The 18,850-nt window shown below is 41.2% G+C and overlaps 4 protein-coding genes across 4 annotated transcripts; 2 read left to right on the forward strand and 2 right to left on the reverse strand.

The window, feature by feature from the left end:
- Positions 1 to 196: 196 nt before the first annotated feature.
- mrpl54 (mitochondrial ribosomal protein L54) lies at positions 197 to 3,509 on the reverse strand. The gene is made up of 3 exons (XM_003439840.4): positions 3,271 to 3,509; positions 2,929 to 3,085; positions 197 to 744 (listed from the first exon to the last, which is right to left on the reverse strand). Exons 1-3 carry the CDS (start codon positions 3,395 to 3,397, stop codon positions 612 to 614), a joined length of 417 nt encoding a protein of 138 aa, XP_003439888.1. The 5' UTR covers positions 3,398 to 3,509; the 3' UTR covers positions 197 to 611.
- A 59-nt stretch (positions 3,510 to 3,568) lies between these two features.
- On the forward strand, positions 3,569 to 7,164 carry fam32a (family with sequence similarity 32 member A). Its single transcript, XM_003439839.5, has 4 exons — positions 3,569 to 3,722; positions 5,286 to 5,430; positions 6,254 to 6,307; positions 6,437 to 7,164. Exons 1-4 carry the CDS (start codon positions 3,649 to 3,651, stop codon positions 6,503 to 6,505), a joined length of 342 nt encoding a protein of 113 aa, XP_003439887.1. The 5' UTR covers positions 3,569 to 3,648; the 3' UTR covers positions 6,506 to 7,164.
- On the reverse strand, positions 6,715 to 8,829 carry fh (fumarate hydratase). The gene has a single exon (XM_003439838.5). The coding sequence runs from the start codon at positions 8,752 to 8,754 to the stop codon at positions 7,255 to 7,257; it is 1,500 nt and encodes a 499-aa protein (XP_003439886.2). The 5' UTR covers positions 8,755 to 8,829; the 3' UTR covers positions 6,715 to 7,254.
- A 1,103-nt stretch (positions 8,830 to 9,932) lies between these two features.
- On the forward strand, positions 9,933 to 18,804 carry hdgfl2 (HDGF like 2). Its single transcript, XM_005479033.4, has 16 exons — positions 9,933 to 10,196; positions 10,835 to 10,911; positions 11,414 to 11,555; positions 11,900 to 12,106; positions 12,555 to 12,677; positions 13,184 to 13,252; positions 13,356 to 13,536; positions 13,674 to 13,758; positions 13,875 to 14,172; positions 14,251 to 14,384; positions 14,486 to 14,553; positions 14,689 to 14,759; positions 14,855 to 14,956; positions 16,644 to 16,803; positions 16,924 to 17,041; positions 17,664 to 18,804. The coding sequence occupies exons 1-16, from the start codon at positions 10,125 to 10,127 to the stop codon at positions 17,761 to 17,763; spliced, it is 2,007 nt and encodes a 668-aa protein (XP_005479090.1). The 5' UTR covers positions 9,933 to 10,124; the 3' UTR covers positions 17,764 to 18,804.
- The last annotated feature ends 46 nt before the right edge of the window (positions 18,805 to 18,850 follow it).

The following is an 18,850-nucleotide window of genomic DNA, read 5'->3' on the forward strand; positions in this document are numbered from 1 at the left end:
GTTGGGCTGAAAAGCACCGACTTACCAAAGCTCTACATTACAACCTAAAGTGGTGCCACATCTGTATACCTAATATCAATTAAAGCAATGGGACAAACTCAACTTTTGAATAGAATTTCATTTTTATTTATAGACAGTCTGCACATTCACAAACAGTCAAAGTGATTTGCGAAAAGAAAAGAAAACACCATAAACACATGTTCAAATGATTTAATCCAAGTTAAACACAATGAAATCCTATTTTTTTTCTACTTTTTGCCACAAAGTAACTGCTCCAGAGCATTCTAGTATACAGCAAAAATGTTGAAAATTGTTACTACGACTTCATGAAAACTGGTCAAATTTGATTTAATGAAGAGTTTGTCTGAAGTGAGACAATAACTTTATTAGGTTCATATGATGTTCAGTTTTTGCCTTTTTGAAGGACGCTGTTATATCACCACCTTTGTTTAACACAAGAGAACATTTGCATCAAACAGAACCAGCGATGAAGAGACAAAAGTCTCTCAGCTGTCAGGTGGGATAGACTGATCCAGAAGTCCATTTCTGTCATGGTAATTCAGTCCAGGGTGTAAAACACTGCTGTTGCCCTCGGTAAGTCCAGTGAAACCCTACAACTTCTTCCCTTTATGTAGTCTGTTGAAACGCCAAATGTTTTCCTTCCTCAGACGTTTCCAATACTCCCAAGAGTCCGACTCGAGCTCGTTCAGCTTTTTGGCCGTTCCCAGGTTTAACTGGAACAACCTGAGTGAAAGGAAAAGAAAAAAAAAAAGAAGTGAAATATCACAACTACAACACGAACTCACAAAGAAGTCCCCCGATTACTTAAGCAGTGAGTTGATATGTCTGTGATACAATCTCAACTAATATAAAAACCAAAAGTACTCATATTTTTGGAAATGGCCAGCATTCATAGTCACTGCAGGGCTGTGGATGCCTTTGAGTTTAACAATAGATGTAAAAGTTAATTCAATATAAAGAAAATTGCCTACAAATGGCACAGATTTCACACAACTGCCAGTTTCTCCTAACAAGTTCTGGCCGATTGCAGACTTTTTGCTGTAAAACGAAACATCCACGAAGCTCAAATTTTGAAAAACAATGCACACATTTTATGTTTTGCCCTTGATCTCGCTAAGCTCTCCTTTTTTCCCTCTTCTCTTTTCCTTCATTCTCTAGCTGGTCACAGTTAGATGGCTGCCTCTCCTTAAACTTGGCTCTACTGGTTTCTTCCTGTTAAAAGGGAGTTCTTCCTTCCTGCTGTCGCCAAGTGCTGCTCATACAGTATCATCTGATTGTTGAGGTTTCCTCTGTAATAAAGACCTTGAAAGGCCTTTATCATTTAGTTTAAAGCAGCTTGAGGTGACTTATGAGTAGAAATGCATTTTATATTAGCTATATTAAAAATACAGGCTCTCTAGATTCTCTAGATTTCTTTAAACGGTCTTCAGGAATTTCAGGAATAGTTCTTCGGGCTTCTTGAAGGACATTCAAAGCTCTTCTTTGGATCTTGGCTGGCTTTTGTTGCATTCTCTGTCAAGATGATCCCACACTGTTTCAATAATGTTGAGTTATGGGCTCTAGGGAGGACAATCCATGACTGCATTTTTCAATCCAGATATGCTTTTATGGCATTGGCAGAGTGTTTGGGATCATTGTCATGCTGAAAAAATTTGCAGATGGTACTACATTGTGGATAAGACAAGACCCCACCCCATAGCTTACAAATGGCTGTGAACACTCACTGAACCTGGAACCACTTGTCGAGTGTCTTCATATATTTTCAAGGACACACAGCATGTTGAAATATGCTAGATTTTCACCTGGTTCAGCTAGTTTAGCTAATAGCTCTTTGGGAATCACAATGTTGGTCCAAAAATACAATTTTATGCCTCTCAGCGTGTTCTCTTTGGCATTTTTTGTAGATTCAGCTAAAGACATGGGAACAAATGAAGCATACAATAGTTAATCCCTTGCCTAAGCTGCTTTTTGTCATGCTTGAATGATTCATGAGTCTGTGTTAAGTGGCTTAACAAAAAAAATGGGGGAGGGGGGAACAGCCAATGTCCAAAGAAAAACTTCCCTGGAGAAAAGAGAAATACAATAAAGTCTTCTCATTGGAAACAAAATATAAAGAAATAAGAGATACATATATATGTATTGTCATAGTCCCAACTCTGTGCTTCACTATTAAGAATAAATCTACTGTGGTATAACTGCTGAACAAATGTATCTTATCACAGTCTAACTAAAGAAGGTGCTCAAATTACTCATTAGACTCCTTTTCATGTCGTTTAAATGTTGTAGTTTTTTTTTTTTTCCCCGGACACCAAACACAAAATATTTCATTGCGTGAGCTGCAAGAGGAACTCATATTTTACTTGATAAAGCAATGCTTGTCTTTTATTCAGAGCTGATGGTGTAAGTAGTGCCCCATTCACTGCCATCATTTTCAGAGGATCCCACCATGGCTCTGATTAGTGGCACGATGTCTCACTCTGTACTTCTCGATCACTGCTGCAGCTGTGTTTATGCTTTTAATTTAATCACTGATCTTTCACTTTGTGTTTCGATCTTTATAAAGATCTGGTGTTCACAGGTCATTTCAGGAGCAGGTTTATACTTTTACTATACTATAACTGGAAATCGCACCTGCAGACAGATTTGTTTCAGGAATCACAAGTTTCCTAAGTTTTACATCAGTTATGGAAATTTTTTGAAAACCAGCAGACTTTTGAAAAATGCCTATTAATTAATTTAAGCTAAGGAGCCACAACCAGCTTCTGGGGCCAGATGTGGACTTACTTTTCCCAGAACATCACACCATTTATTAGTTCAGTAAATGGGTGAAACTTCCACTGGATGTGTGTACGATGATGACACGAGGGAAAACATTAAATAAAAAATTAACATAAAGTGCACTCTCACCATTCAGGGTACTCCTCAGGAGGCTTCAGCTTGGGGTCTTCCCCTTGTTTGAAGATGTTGACCCCTACTGCATGAGATGTGAGTCTGACAGGGTCTTTACACACCTCTGGACCTTTCAGTTCCTCTTTCATCATGCCTTTACCCTTTCCCTTGGCCGCTAAAAGATGGAGGAAGAGATTTGTGACACATGCGTTAAATTAGACTCATGTGGAATGGAGAAAAAAAATATCCACACAACATTAATGTGATCTAACTGACACATGCAACGACATCTCCCCTTTTTCTTTTTATAAAATCGCACACAGTAAACAAGCTTGGCACACAGATGTCCTCTTTACTCACCAACTTTCTTAGCATATCCACATGTCTGTCCTCTGTTTAATAAGCTCACCCTGCACAGAAATGATGTGTTGTGTCCGGTGAGGCACTGCGCTACCGGTGCTATCCGTAATAAAGTGTACCGTAACATTTTTACTTTATTTAAAAAACGCACTCCACCATGCTACAATTTGACATTCAGTTTTGCTTCAACTTCCGCTTTCTGCCTTGTGTTTGGCTCGTTAGAAGTAGAGTACAGCACCCCCCGTGGCTGGGAAGAAACACCGCAGGACATTTTCATGCACGCTTGGGTCGCTTCCTTTCACCTCCCGATAGGTGGCAGCACTGATCCGTCTCTGTCAGAGCAGAAAACTGAAGAAGACGACAAACAGCTTCTCGAACATGTCTGAGTACGCTACAGTCCAGAAAAGTGCCCTGAAAATAAAGGGTATGGGAGATATTTCTGCTGGGAAAAAGTAAGTCTTAGTAGTATCAGCGCTTAGAAGAAAATGTACGAAAAAGACATCTCTGTTAAGTCGATGAAATACTTCAAATTATGTGGTTGTGTTCGTACTAGGCTATGGTTAGCCCTTTTGCTAGTAGGAAAACAAACCTCTTTGTTCACTGAACGTGTGTGGATATGAGTAATATTACGTAACACTGTATTTGAAGAGGTCAACAAATATGAAAATAACATTTAAACGAATGCTTCGTGGCCTCAGAGCTGTTGATAGTAGAATTATGGACTGTAACAGAAGGGGTAGCTAGCATTAGCAATAACAAAACTACCGACTAATATATACTTTCTTTTGTACGACACGGGATACACATCCCTTATAAATGTAAAAATCTAAAATACACAAAACCAGCTGAATAGTTAGTTGTCCAGAAAGCAGGAAACACAAGGTTTTGAACGCTAAAGACAGATGTGTGTTACGTAATACATGATTACTGCTGTAGTTCTGGGACTGTGCAGGCCTTAAGTGCTTACAGGATCTTTATGTGTAATTAAATGAAACCTGTAAATGTGGATGAACATATGTGAATGCTGGCTTTTGCCGCACTGAAAGTCCTATAGTATTGTTTTACAATCACTTTTTTTTTTTTGTGGTATTTGACTAACATACGCAAAACCCCCCAACTTGAATGGTATGTGCAGTACTGTGCAAGTCTTGTGGCACCTCTCATTTATTTGTGTTTTTCTTTTTACTTTACTGTAATTGTTTTTAGTGGTCTTGATAAAATAGTTGGCCAGGCAGTATGAAGGGATTTCAAAGGTTTTTATCTCACCTTAAAAATAAGGCAAATAGAAAAGAAGAAGTTGGAGGCCTAAAAGAAAATTAATCTACAGTGGATGAATAGTATTTGAAAGTGTTGTCCTTAAGAACATCCCAAAAAGACCTGATACAGAACCTGAGAGATGGCCCTTCAGTTGATCCATCTACTGTTTGCTGAAGCTTCATCAGAATTGTACTCGGTGAAAGGGTGGCTGTCAAGTAACCATTCTTGAAGAAGGGAAATGGGGGAGAAAAGGCTGAAGTATATTAAATTACTCAATTAGTGGAACAAAATCTGTGGCACCAAGTCTTATGGAGTGAAATGTGAAATTTGTGGTCCAAATTGTCGTTATTATGTGTGGAATAATTCAGGAGAGAAGTTAAAAATGGTTTCATTTTTGATCCCAAACACACTGCCAGTGCAGTAAAAGGATACCTGGATAGAAACACACACAGTTAGTGTTACCTAACATTAGTAGTCACCACTGGTGTACTCGATTAAAAAAATTGCTGCAGCTATTTCCCATTTTTCTGGCAAAACATTTTTGAAAAAGAGGAGTGGCTCAAGACCTTTGCATAGTACTGTCCTGCATGTACATTTTCTTGCACAGAATTGGTAATAAATTATGAGGTTATGAGCCACTGAATATAGAATTTTTGCATTAAACGGTAGTAGTGCTTTTTACTTTATCCATCAGCATTCTCAGCCGCAGATCTGATAAGTTCCTGTTAAGCCAATAATGGTGTTTCTCTTATTTTTAGGAAGAAGAAGAAGAACAAGGAGAGCAAGCATCGCATGGAGCAGGTCGTTACCAGCCAAAATGATGAGGAGGTGAAAACCAAGAAAGTATATCTTGACAAAAGGACACCGGCACAGATTGCTTTTGACAAGATGCAAGAGAAACGGGTGAGTTCTTTCCCTCCAGCGTTCAAGTGATTGAATTGTGAGGGGAAACAAAGACATAAGTATTAATAGATTGTAGAAGTTTCTGTTTAGAGGAGTGGATTATTTGTAAGGTTGGGTTCAAATTTGGCACTTTTCAGGACTGAAAAACAAACTTGAGCAGTTTGAAAACTGCAGCCAAATCTATTATTCTCTGAAGTAAATTATCTAAACTCAGAATCTCTTTTGTTGTTTAGCGCAATATTTCATAAAGCCATCTTTATTGTCAGTATCATTATAGCAGGGTTTCAATAACAAATCTGCACCAGGTCTGTCAGTGGAAAGACATCAATTGGTAATGATGTTTCACTAAGGTATTGATAATATTACCTCTAAGAGACAGCCACTCTTAGTACTGTACAATAATTCCAAACTAGTGTAGTTTTGGAATACACATTTGCCTAATAAGTAAATTCCCAGTTCATTTCTGAAAAGAGACCCAAATCCCTTTGGGAATGGCCTCCAGTGTGAAAGTCTGCCAAATCAACTTTGGTGCTACCTGTTGCAGTGACCACTTGTGAACAAAGGAGCATCCAAACCTTGACTTGTTATGTAATCTGAAATAAATTCTTATTTTGTGTGTGTGTGTATCAATCTTACTCCCACTAAGTGTTTAGAATATTTGTAGGTACTGCAAGCAACTGGCAATCAATCCAGTAGTCTGTGTTAAGTGTTTTGGGGTTTTTTTTCTCCCCTCTGGCAGAGATTTAAAGATTGTGAATGTGTAAAAAGAAAGTTTTAATGTAAATTTTTTGGCATTAAATTTCTCTGCCTTTCTTTTTAACAGCAAATGGAGCGGATTTTGAACAAGGCATCAAAGACCCACAAACACAGAGTCGAGGTAAGAACTTCCTTAACTCGCCCTTTCAGAGAGATAGATTTAAGACAACATTTACGTAAAACTTAATATCAAAATTGCATATTTCTTAATAGAAACAGTTTGTGACATTATGTTGTTGTTGTTTACCAGGATTTTAACCGTCACCTGGACAACCTGACAGAGCATTATGACATCCCCAAAGTCAGCTGGACCAAATAGAAGCGGAGCAAATGTTCACTCTTGTTTTACCACTTGTACAAAATGTTTCTGCACCACTTTTTTTTTTTTAATGCATATTTGTTATTTACAATTAAAATTCATTTGATTTCACCTTCATACTTTGGCTGTTGTAATTCCTGGTGTTTATACAGCAGATGTTTAACCAATCATGCTAATGTGTGTGCATGTAGGCAAGAAAAAAATTGAAATAAGACTGAATTTGTTTTAATAAACGCATTTCATTTAACGGACACATGGCATAAATGGCACACATCGTGTAAACCAAAACACACGAGGTACAATGTTATGTAGTGTTTTGAAGCAACCACAATGGCACTCTGAGCTGCGATGTTATCGACTACAAGCTGAGGAGGAGTTAAAAGTATTCTGACTCTGGAAGGGAAAAAAAAAAAAAGACTTTACATGTACAAAATTAAGTCATATTGATGGCAAAGCTTTACTGCTGCTACTACTTAAAACATTCCCTGATAAGACACAAAGATAAAGGTGTGTAGAGCTGCATCAGCTGTTTCAACCATACCAAAGAACCATGACACAGTGCACATTGAACACAACCAGTATGCCAGATATTACGCAAGTTGCGTCATACAACAGCCAGATTTTTGTTGAGAGATGAAAAGTTCTGGATCCAAAGAAAATGCTTACTCAGTTCCACATCTGATTTACTTAAATACTCTTTTCTTTTGTTTAAAAGAGTTTTTTTTTTTTTTTTTCCTTGGGTTGTCAGTTTACTTTGGCCCCAGCATGTCACTTGGCTTCACCCACTGGTCAAACTGCTCTTCGGTCAGATAGCCCAGCTCCACGGCCACAGCCTTCAGGGTTGAGCCCTTCTTGTGAGCCGTTTTAGCGATAGTGGCCGCCTTGTCGTACCCGATGTGAGGGTTAAGCGCTGTGACCAGCATGAGGGACTCGTTCATGAGCTTGTTGATCCTCTCCGTGTTGGCCTGGATGCCCACCACACAGTTGTTGGTGAAGGAGACTGAGGCGTCACCGAGCAGCTGTGCGGAGTTCAGCACATTCTTCACCATCATCGGCTTGAAGACGTTGAGTTCAAAGTGTCCGTTGCTGCCTCCGACGGTGACGGCCACGTGGTTCCCCATCACCTGGGCTGCCACCATGGTCATGGCCTCACACTGGGTTGGGTTCACCTTGCCCGGCATGATGCTGCTTCCTGGCTCATTCTCTGGTAAGATGAGCTCTCCCAGGCCTGAGCGGGGTCCTGACCCCAAGAAGCGGATGTCATTGGCGATCTTCATCATGCTGACGGCCACAGTGTTGAGAGCCCCGCTCAGCTCTACCAGGGCGTCGTGAGCTGCCAGGGCTTCAAATTTGTTGGGAGCGGTTACAAACGGCAGGCCTGTGAGAGAAGCAACGGTGGAGGCTACCTTCTCAGCAAACCCAATGCGGGTGTTGAGTCCCGTTCCTACAGCCGTGCCTCCAGCTGCCAGCTCGTACACCCTAGGCATGGCGGCCTTCACCCTCTCAATGCTGTACTTCACCTGCTGGACGTAACCGCTGAACTCCTGGCCCAGCGAGAGCGGCACAGCGTCCTGAGTGTGCGTGCGCCCAATTTTGATGATGTCTTTGAACTCTTCAGCCTTTGCAGCGAGCGCGTCGTGCAGAGTCTGCAGGCCAGGCAGCAGGACCTGGTGGACCTCAGTGGCTACTGCGATGTGCATGGCCGTAGGGAAGGTGTCATTGGAGCTCTGACTCTTGTTGACATGGTCATTGGGGTGAACTGGGTCCTTGGAGCCCAGTTTCCCTCCCAGGATCTCAATAGCCCTGTTGCTGATCACCTCATTGACATTCATGTTAGTCTGAGTTCCAGAGCCAGTCTGCCACACCACCAGAGGGAAATGATCATCCAGCTTACCGGCTGAAACCTCATCTGCAGCCTGGACGATTGCCTCGGCTATTTTTGGATCCAGGCCGTACTCCTTGTTCACCTGAGCAGCTGCTTTCTTCAGTACACCAAAGGCCTTGATCACTTGGATGGGCATTCTCTCACTTGGTCCCCCTATCTTGAAGTTCATGGTCGATCTGACAGTTTGGGCCCCGTAGTATTTGTCGGCCGGGACCTTGAGCTCCCCAAACGTGTCTCGTTCAATCCTGTAGTCCGAGCTAGCCATTCTGGACGTGCAGATATGGAATTTAGAGGTGGCGCTGAGCCTCTGCAGAGTCAGGAAGTTGCAGTTTAACTGCTGAACGCGTCCTAAAGACCGAAACATGGCTTCTCATTAGAGGTGATTTCGGGGGGAGGTCAACGTTGCTTTCCACATTGTAATATGTCATTGGGTGATGAGGAAACTGATCGGCGGTCAGCCAATCGCGAGGCTAGAAAGGCGGGATTTCCGCTGTGGCTGTCGTATCAAGAGAAAACGAAGAGACAGCTTCATCCGGATTAATGAAGCTTTCAAAACATCCCACAACTCTATTTCCGGTCCGACAGGAAAGTCTGTTTAACTTAAAAGAATAAAAGTCAAGAATTTAAATAATTCAGTCATTTAAAATTGAGCGTTTAATCAAACCTGAAGACGACTTTTAAATATATTTTGATGTGAAATGAGTGATATTGGGTATGTGTGAAACTTGTTGGGATTGATGTGCTTATATTTTTATTTTTAAGAATGTCTGTCTTACCTTGCATTTCTGTGTTTTACTATTTGAAAAGCAAAAATTATAAAGACTGTTTATTGTCATTATACAAGCAAAATAGATGCAGCTATACCACCCTTACATGGTGTACAAAATTTCAGTAATAGCTAAATATACTGACATGTATACGCATACACACATTCACAGGGTTAAATAGTGATCCAATGATTAGCACTATAATCTCACAGCAGAAAGGTCCCAGGTTCAAATCCTTTCACACATCTGGGGCCTTCCTGTGTTGAGTTTGCATGTTCTATCCACTGGCTTTGCTCGACAGTCCAAAGAGGTGCATCTAAATTGAACACTGAATGTGTGCGTAAATAGTTTTCTGTCTCTATCTGTCCAGGATGTACCATGCCTTTCTTCCTATGACAGCTGGGAGATTGGATAAGCAGAAGAAAATGGAGGGATAGATACTTCCCAAATATGTATGTAAATACATGTATGTATTCAAGGATATTGCACCTTTACAGACCATGAAGTGTGCAAATAACACAGTCATAAGTATATGTCTATATCTGAGTATGTAAACATGTGGAACTGAACTGTATAATTTTGCATATATGTATTTAGTTTGTGTAAATTTAAGCAACACTCTTAAAAAAATATTTTCGTGATTTTTATTTGGTGGAAAACTAGAATTTGTTTAATGGCGGCCAAAAAATGTTTATATGAAGGAAAAAATAATTTAATGTTTAACTAATTCGCTTTTTAAAGTCTTTTCTTTTGAAGTCTAACATGGCACCCTGGAGCGGAAACGGTTAGTACGTAGCGTCTGGCTTCACGCAGCTTCTCGCGGTAACGTTAGTATACTGTTAGCTTGGCAGCTAACACCACCGTTTCCAGGTTTCGTGTCGACCTGAAAACATCAAACCAAGAGAGACACAGAAAGACTGCGCATCTTAAACCTTTTTAAACCCAGGCTGTGCAGAAGAGAAGGACAATGCCACACAACTTCCAGCCCGGAGACCTCGTCTTTGCTAAGATGAAGGGATACCCCCATTGGCCAGCCAGGGTAAGCAAGCAAGCAAGCAGGCAAGCAACGTTAACAGCAGCAGCAGCAGCAGTCTGAGAGGCGGAGGAGGGGGTGGGCTGCTCTGCACGGGACGCTGTAGAAGGTTCTCTGTAGATGTTCTCCACTACGTTCATGGATACAGACACACAGAAAGCGTAGGCTTACCTCTGCAGGGCTGACAGGCTGCAGGTGTGCACAGGCCCACTGTCAGCGTATGAGCGGCAAAATTTGCATGAGATGCTCGTGGCCTAACCTACACGGAGACGTCCACCACCCCAGCTAACGTTGTTTTTATGGAAATGACGTTTAAAAAAATTGTGGATTTTTTCCCCCTCCCCTTTTTAAAAACTTGCTGATATTGTAGAGCATATTTCCCTGCGCATTAAAATGGATAAAACGACTATCAGGTTGCGTTTGTTGTTGTTTTAATTGCTAATTGCAGAAATGGCCAAGGGGCTGACCGTTGAAGTGGCACATTTACAGGGATTCTGATGAGCAGAAAAAACTTTTCGAGCCATCAGTATATGCCACAGTTAGGTGTTCAGTCCTCTGTCTGCAGTGAATGTGTGACATGTCATCTGTTTGCTCTCTTCATTGAAAATCATGCTTTTAAAAATTATGATTGTTTTTTTAAACAGATTGAAGATGTGGCTGATGGAGCAGTGAAACCACCTCCTAATAAAATCCCCATTTTCTTCTTTGGGACACATGAAACGTAAGTACACAGAGACTAGAGTTAAGTGTATTTGCAGAACTGTTTAATCTTGGGTGGATGCAGGTGTTGTAAACCTGCACATTGGCTGAAATTCATTAGCTGTGTTTACTTTTTCTGGTTAAATTTGGTAGTTCCAGTTTTGAATTTAGGCTCTGGCTCACCTGTTTTTTATAAATCCCCTTTGGTAGAGTGATGTTGGCACATATAACTACTTTTATGTTTAACTACTGTTAATTTGAGTCAGTCTTAGTGCGCAGTATGTTTCCACAAGATGTGTTGACATATTTGAACTGGTGAGACACACCATCTGTTTGACAAGATGGCACCTGCAGTATTTTAATCTGTCACTAGGTGGCACAGCGATCTGCTTCAAAGTCTGGAGTCTAACACCAGCCTTCCTAAACACAAGTATAAACATCCTGTTCATTACTGAAAGCCTGTGACATCAAATTGTTTCCCGTCAGTTTGCTTCACGTTTTCTTTACTTTCTCTGTTTTCAAAGAGCATTCCTCGCACCAAAGGACCTTTTTGCCTATGAAAAGTACAGAGAACGATATGGGAAACCCAACAAAAGGAAGGGATTCAATGAAGGCTTATGGGAGATCCAGAACAATCCACATGCCTCCTACAGCGCCCCACCTGTAGTAAGTCTCCGTCATCTTCCCAAAATCCTGAAGCACGCATAATTCAGCAGGAAATGTAAAAGATACTGGAGGCGTATTTGTTTTTTCATAACCCTCATTTGGGTGATTTTTGTGATCATAGATTTAGAATCTGCAGGATGTACTTGGTAGCGACTGGTTTGATTCAAATGACTCTACTTTTCCATTTCATGAAAAATTCCTTGCTCAGACTTGGAGAGACTGTGGCCTGTGATCTTTACCAACGCTGCTACTGTTCTGCACCAGGATCTTTGCTGCTTCTCCCCTTTTTGTCTCCCTGTTCAGATATTTTTTTATTTTTGTATTTTATTGTGTTTTGTCTGCAGCCAGCTAGCTCATCTGACAGCGAGGCTGAAAATGCGGGAGGAGGAAGTGACGAGGATGACGATGAGGAGGACGCCCCGGTTCCTCGGAAAGCAGACACAGGAAGTGAGGTTGATTCAGATTCTGGGAGTGAAGACAGAGGAAGGGGGGGAGGAGGAGGAGGAGGGGGAGGAGGAGGAGGAATGAAGCGAAAGCCACAGGCTCCTAAGGTAATTATACGGAGATTATGTTGTCAGTGGATGTGTGTCATTACAACTTGTCCGGTGATTTGATTTAAGATTCACTCCTGTTGTTTTTGATGTTGAGCTCGATTAAAATAAATGGTTCCCTTGGTCACAGTTAGGGCCACAAAGGAGGTTTTTCTGGCACCATACATGACCAACTACCATCAGCAGCACCCAAGTTACTCTAACAATTTGTCATGCATGAATAGTTGCCGAGAATTTGAAGAGGTGGAAGAAGAGCACACATTTTCTGGTGGCTTCTTTCGTTATAGCCGATGTTGTCGCAGCAGTGACAAAAGCTTAATGAGCCAGGAATAAAGGGATTTGTCTGCATGACTTGAATATTCGAGCAGTGAGATTTTTTTACTCAAGTGACCTATAACTGTTCAAATTTTCTGTTTTCTCACAAATTTTTTTTTGTGTGTTGTTTCAGCGGCCTCCTCCTCCAAAAAAGGCACGAGGCTCATCAAGCGACCGAGATGAAGAAGAGAGTGGATCTCCTTCTGAATCAGAACCCACACCTTCGGAGTCTGACTCTGGGAAAAACAGTGATCAGGTAATAACATGTGCATACGCTCGTGACTGTGGAGGAGTGTGATGCTCAAAGCCACTTTTGGTTGCCTCTCATTCACAAATGGGTTGCAATAGCCGCGTGTTTGATTTGATAGATTTATTTATGCTGGATGCCCTTCCTGACACAAGTCTCACCACTCAGCTGCCAACTTGGTAGCACCTCCATAGTTGCTATTTACAAATGAAATGAAATGAATTTCTTTGGTCATGGTGGCATAAAAACTGCACATACAGAACGACCAGTCAGAATTTGGTGGGTTTTGCCTCAAAGTAAGGTTTTAAAGCTTCTTTTTTTTTTTCAGTGCAAGGTGCAGTAAATTACAGCTTTATTCCAATTCATTTCCCAATTTTCTTCCCATTTTCCAATATGGCTTTTGATTGGCTTTTTCAGGGCAGGGAGGAGACAAACCGCTGTTGTGGATTTCTTTCGTGTCTCTGTCTTATAACGTCTCGGCTGTGAATCATTTGATGTTTGTTTTTCTTCAACAGGATTTTACTCCAGAGAAGAAATCTGGTGGACGAGGTGTAAAGAAAGCAGGAGGCAGAGGGAAGAAAAAGGTGAACCAGAAGGCCCCGTCACAGACAGAATTACCTGTCACAAAACTTGGTGTCTTCTCTTTGCGTTTCCAGCTTTCGTCACTTTTTCTCTGTGACATTGCAGAAGGCTTCGTCTGACTCTGATTCAGACTCGGGATCGGCATCGGAGAAGAAAGTAGCAGACAGCGACTCGGAGGACGAGAAGCCTCGACCGGCTGTGTCTGGCTCAGAATCCCAGTCTGGCTCAAAGTCTGAATCGGAATCAGATCCTCCCCCGCGGAAGGGCCCACAGGCTCGCAAGAAAGGTGCGAGTTTAGTTTTGCTCTTTTATTTACTACAGCTTCATCTACAGGTAGATGTTTAGAAGGCTTCAGGCCATTCTTTGCTGGTGAGTTAGTGCAGAGTTTTTCAAAGTCTGTGCTTGTGTCTTTCTGATTCACAGAGAAGCCGGCGCCAAAGCCTCGAGCACGGAAACCCAAACCTGCGCCAGCAAAACGAGCGCCTTCGTCGTCCTCCGACAGCGAAAGGTCAGGCTGCTCCCAGGATTTCTTCTTAACGATTTATGCACCACAGGTTAATACAGTAAGAGAAATTCTCCTCTACACATTAACTTAAGGTTACCTTTTCCTCCCACCTCTCGCAGTGATAGTGAACCCGACCGCATCAGCGAATGGAAGAAACGAGATGAAGAACGCAGAAGAGAGCTGGAGGAGCGGCGAAAAAAGGAGGAAGCCGAAGAGCTCCGCCGGCTACGTGAGCGAGAGAAAGAGGAGGAGGAGAAGAAGAAGAAAGACAAAGATAAGGTTAAGAAAGGGAGTGACAGTGACAGCAGCAGTAGCTCAGATGAAGGTATAGACGATCACCCGTTGAAGAAGTCCAAGAAACCCCCCCCACCACCTATCCCTGCGCCCTCAGACTCTGATTCTCCGCCACCAACTGAGGTACGTCTGTTAACATAAAGTAATGTTTTTGGTTTTGTTAAAGAAATGGGATTATATGTGATACTTTCCCATCAAAAGGTAAAGAAGCCACCCAAGAAGCTAGACAACCAGAAGAAAGCAAAAATAAAGAAAGAAAAGGAGAGGAAGGAACGAAAAGAGAGAGAGCTGAAAGAGAAGAAAGCCAGACGGTCAGAGGAGAAGTCCCGAGCGAGGTGAGTGCCCAATGGGAACAGACTACTGCATGCACACCTCATCAGGAGAAGTTGATCAAACATTAATGTACACGGATCACAGAGTTTCCTCTCTGTCTTAGGTCTAAGCCTGAAAGGCTGAAACGCAAACCAGAGAGGCTGGCGGAGAAGAAGGTGGAAAAGAAAAAGGGTCAGTGACACTCACTGTTGGCTGAAAACGTGCAGTGTCATTTATATATATACGAGAGAGAGACGAGTTCAGTTTTGTTTTCATCATCAAGAAGGGATGAAGCGATAATTTAGTACTTTGTGTGTTTATTTGCAGAGCCGTCACCTGGAGAAAGGCTACAGAAGCTTCATACAGATATAAAGTTTGCACTTAAAGTGGACAACCCAGTACGTAACACTTATGACGATGATTAATATGGTCACATAAATGTTTTGGGTTTCTTTTTATTCTGGCATGTAAATTCGGTTTGTGTGGTTTTCAGGACATAGAGCGATGTCTACAAGCACTGGAAGAGCTCGAGGCTGTTCCTGTCACCAGCCAGATCCTACATAAGAACGCTGAAGTTATTGCCACACTAAAAAAGGTGAATTTGTTTTGTATTGCTCCACTGTTCTTTACTTCTAGGTCCACAACTCATTTTGGTGTTTAAGCTGGAAAACCTGTGCTAAGATCTACTCAAGTAGTAAAACACAACACAAGGTTGCTTGAGCAGTAACTGTTTATGACCTTGTGTTTTTATTCCCTAACACTCTAGGATTGTAGAGTAACTTTGCATAAGTCACCGTTCAAAATAATCCTTATTTATTTGACACTGGGCTTTGATGCAGCCTGTTCAAAACAGGGCATTTTGGTTCCTCTGCCTTTAAGCCAGTTTTTTAAAATGTGATTGGCTTTGGCTCTTAGGGATTACTTACACACATGCTGACCTCATTGTTTGAAGGTTTGGCCAATTGTTCATGTGTATCGATCTCTGTAAAAGTGTAAAAGGAAAGGCACGAGTCTTTTTTAGGGAGACTCATTGGCCACTTTGTTGGTTACAACTTGCTATGACAGTGCTGGAGACTCTTCTGCTTTCTAAACCGCCTTACATGGCAAAGATACAACAAGGCAGGAACTCCAGCAACACTTAAAGGTAAAGAGGAACAACTTTATTAACTGACCAGCGTGTTTCGGCTTGTGGCCTTCATCAGGGTCATAATAACATATAAACCAATTTGTGTTTAAATAAAGGACAGGAAACAGAAAAAAGGGGAAAAAAATGTTTTCAAATCAACCAATCACACCTTCACAGGGAAACCAGCTGACGTGTAACAGGTTGGTATTAGTTAATAGGTTAATTGGTTAAGTCACAGCCCAAGTGGAAATAGGTGAAGTTGTTGCTATAGATACAACAAGGAGCAGCACATGATGGCATCACACAGTTGCTGCACATCTGTAATGCAAATCCTCAGGAGATGTGCTCAAATGGATTGAAATGTGGTGACTTTTGATGACTGTGAACTCAGAAGATGGGTACACCCCGGTCATAAAGCGACAGACATGATCAGCAGCCATATTGTGTGTTTTCTCTGTAAACCATAGAGATGGTTGTGTATGATCAGCAGTTGCTGAAATACTTAGGCAAATTCATTCAGTACCCAAAGTTACTATAGTTAACTAAAACTGTACTAAATATGGAGAAACTATATATGGGGAAAAAACATTGTAGTTAAAAACTGGATTTTTGGAACGATTAAAACTGAAATTATTGAGAATTTGGAAAACAAAATAAAATGAAAACAGAAAATATCCTTACATTTAGTCTTTGTTAGTTTTTGTTAGACCATTAAAGCCTCATCAGGGTTTAATGGTCATGTTTATTGAGACTTTGGACATCTACGAGACTGAGAGTCAACTGCTTTCAAAAAAGTTCACTATTTTGTTGGAATACCTTTACTGATTTTCCTAAATCTTGCAGCTAGTACATGCCCTCCATACAGTAACAATTAAAAAAACTAAAGTCACTTTAGTCTCCCTTCTTCTGATGCTCAGTTTGAACTTCAGCAGGTCATCTCGACCGTGTCTGCATGCCTAAATGCGCCGAGTTGCTACCATGCGATTGGCTGATTAGATATTTGCTTTAATGAGCAGTTGAACAGGTGTACCTAATAAAATGTTCAGCATGCGTATGTTTAGCAATCTACGTGTTGTTGTTGTTTTTTTTTTTTTATTTGAACAAATTCATATAACAGTGTTACCTGACTTATTTGACATGTTTGTGCTCATTTTAGATCCGGCGGTACAAAGCCAGCACTGCAGTCATGGAAAAAGCTAGCGACGTCTACAATAAGTTAAAACTGCGTTTTGTGGGCAAGGCGGAGGTGGCAGCTAAACCTAAAACTGAGAACAAGGAGCCAGAGAATGATGAGGAGAAAGAGACACAAAACACAGGTAAAAGCCCTCATTTTGGATTTACTAAAATCTGGATTCTACTTTGTTTTCTACGTTTTCTAGTGCACTTTCTTGGGATTTATCTGCTCACTTATTTAAATCTAATTTTGCCGTGAGCAGATTCCACACCTGTGAATGGGGAATCGGAGCAGAAAAAAAATGACACAGAGGGAGAGGAAAAGCCAAAGTCGCCCGTACAAGACGAGAACAACGTTGATACGGCTTCAAGTCCAAACAGGTGAGCGTCACGTGTAAACCTACGTGTGACAGGATGCGAGCTTGGGATAAATGTCACATTTGGGTCACATTAGTAAAAATGTGTCTCGTTTGCTATAATCAGATGACGTCATGTATGATGTTTTAAGCATACCTGCTCTTCGTTAGACAACTAAACATAGGGAAGGGGGTACCATCTTAAATTGCCTGTGATTGGTCACAGGACCACAACCAATGGGAATAATATCCAATCAGAACCATATCTCATACAGGACAAACAGTTTATAAATAAATAAGAACACATACTGTCAGACAAATAAGGGAAGATAAACATGTGTCAGGCAACGTCTAACAATAAAACTGGATACATTTGGTTAGACACACATGAAACCTACTCACTCATTTAACCACTATGTGCCTGCTATATAGAAAAAATTAAAATTGTATAAAAGATTTTTGAAAAGCACGCTACACAAAGTATTTAAAGAAGCCTTCGGTAAGAGGTCTTATGGTGCCGTCAGGTTAAGTGTAGGAAAACTCCTAAAGAGGCGCCTGCATGTTGGATGCATGACATTTACTAAATAAACATTATCAGGCGTAATCGTGTTTTGCGTGTATTGTTACGACTCTGTGATCCTCCTCAGGCGAAGCCCGGACAGCTCAGCCGAACAGCAAACGCACACGTACGACGAAGAGGACAACTCCTTCTCTGCGGAGACGGAACAACCTGCCGTCGAGAGCTGAAAGCTTCCCTCACTGACCACTGCAGTGGACCAAGTGCTAAAAGATGGTGGCCTCTGTTTGACATGACGCAGTGCTGCTGGCCCAACAACATTGCAACACTCACCCAGCATTTCCTACCTTATCTGTTACTTCATTGTTCATGTTTTAGACCTTTTTGTACTATAACCATACCAAACCAGAAAAGGCCCATTTTAGTCCATTTGTTCATCACATCAGAAACGACATGCTTATTAGTGAGCTAGATAACGGCACCGCGCAACACTCTTTGGTTTCCGAGATGTACTTTTTCTTTTCTACGACACTCGGCCCGTCCTGGATCCTCACTCCAAACTTCTGCCAGCTCCTGGCTGCTTTCTTCTTTCTAAAATCTGAACTCTTACTTTGGTCTTTCATACTGTGTGTATGTCAAATGATTACATTTTTAGCTCTTCTATAGAGAGCAGGGTAATATGAGATGAAACTGAATCTGATGAAGAAAATGGGAAGAAATGAGTTATACTTTATTTTTTTGTGTGTGTATGTGTGTGTGTAGCTCTTACATCTGTTGGCTTCTTTCTTCTTCTTTTTTTTTTATATAAAGCCTGCAAAACATCACAAAGACCTCCTATCTGTGTGTTTGCCATAGTGGGAGGGGTAAAATGCTACTTGTCTTTTGTGTTAACTTTTTTTTTTTAAATTCTCTGGTCTTGATCCAGTGAATCCAGTCTGAAATGTAAAGAGTCACTTAAAACTGTTTTCCGGTTGAGGTCCACCTACTGTTTTTATAGCCTCGTTTTCAGATAGATACAGTTTTGTCTAAAAATAATAATCTATGTGGAGTTAAACACCTTGTACTCTCCTCTCCCCTAGTGTCTGCTTAATAAATGGAATAACGCACACATTAAAAACAAAAACTGCCCGTAAAGCTAATCAGATCTCATGTAGCTGCAGCATTTTTTTTTCTGTCATGTGCATACAGCCGGTGTTTTTAGTGCTATGTAAATTGGTAAAGTATTTCTATCACTAGACTTGAATAAAAATATCAGCATGGTTTTGGTTCTACTATATTTTCTGGTGTTTTGAACTGCCACATTGACAGTCGGGGCTC

This window comes from Oreochromis niloticus, linkage group LG23, assembly GCF_001858045.2.
Source record: "Oreochromis niloticus isolate F11D_XX linkage group LG23, O_niloticus_UMD_NMBU, whole genome shotgun sequence".
In the NCBI taxonomy this organism is placed as follows: Eukaryota; Metazoa; Chordata; class Actinopteri; order Cichliformes; family Cichlidae; genus Oreochromis; species Oreochromis niloticus.

Bases quoted from the DNA above. Each gene is read 5' to 3' on its own strand.
- mrpl54 (XM_003439840.4), bottom strand. From the start codon at position 3,397: ATGTTACGGTACACTTTATTACGGATAGCACCGGTAGCGCAGTGCCTC. The intron at 3,086-3,270 runs GTGAGTAAAGAG...TCCATCTTTTAG, and splicing joins TGGATATGCTAAGAAAGTTG to CGGCCAAGGGAAAGGGTAAA. The intron at 745-2,928 runs GTGAGAGTGCAC...CCTTTCACTCAG, and splicing joins CCTGAGGAGTACCCTGAATG to GTTGTTCCAGTTAAACCTGG.
- fam32a (XM_003439839.5), top strand. From the start codon at position 3,649: ATGTCTGAGTACGCTACAGTCCAGAAAAGTGCCCTGAAAATAAAGGGT. The intron at 3,723-5,285 runs GTAAGTCTTAGT...TCTTATTTTTAG, and splicing joins GATATTTCTGCTGGGAAAAA to GAAGAAGAAGAAGAACAAGG. The intron at 6,308-6,436 runs GTAAGAACTTCC...GTTGTTTACCAG, and splicing joins CCCACAAACACAGAGTCGAG to GATTTTAACCGTCACCTGGA.
- fh (XM_003439838.5), bottom strand. From the start codon at position 8,754: ATGTTTCGGTCTTTAGGACGCGTTCAGCAGTTAAACTGCAACTTCCTG.
- hdgfl2 (XM_005479033.4), top strand. From the start codon at position 10,125: ATGCCACACAACTTCCAGCCCGGAGACCTCGTCTTTGCTAAGATGAAG. The intron at 13,759-13,874 runs GTCAGGCTGCTC...CACCTCTCGCAG, and splicing joins TCGTCCTCCGACAGCGAAAG to TGATAGTGAACCCGACCGCA. The intron at 14,173-14,250 runs GTACGTCTGTTA...TCCCATCAAAAG, and splicing joins ATTCTCCGCCACCAACTGAG to GTAAAGAAGCCACCCAAGAA.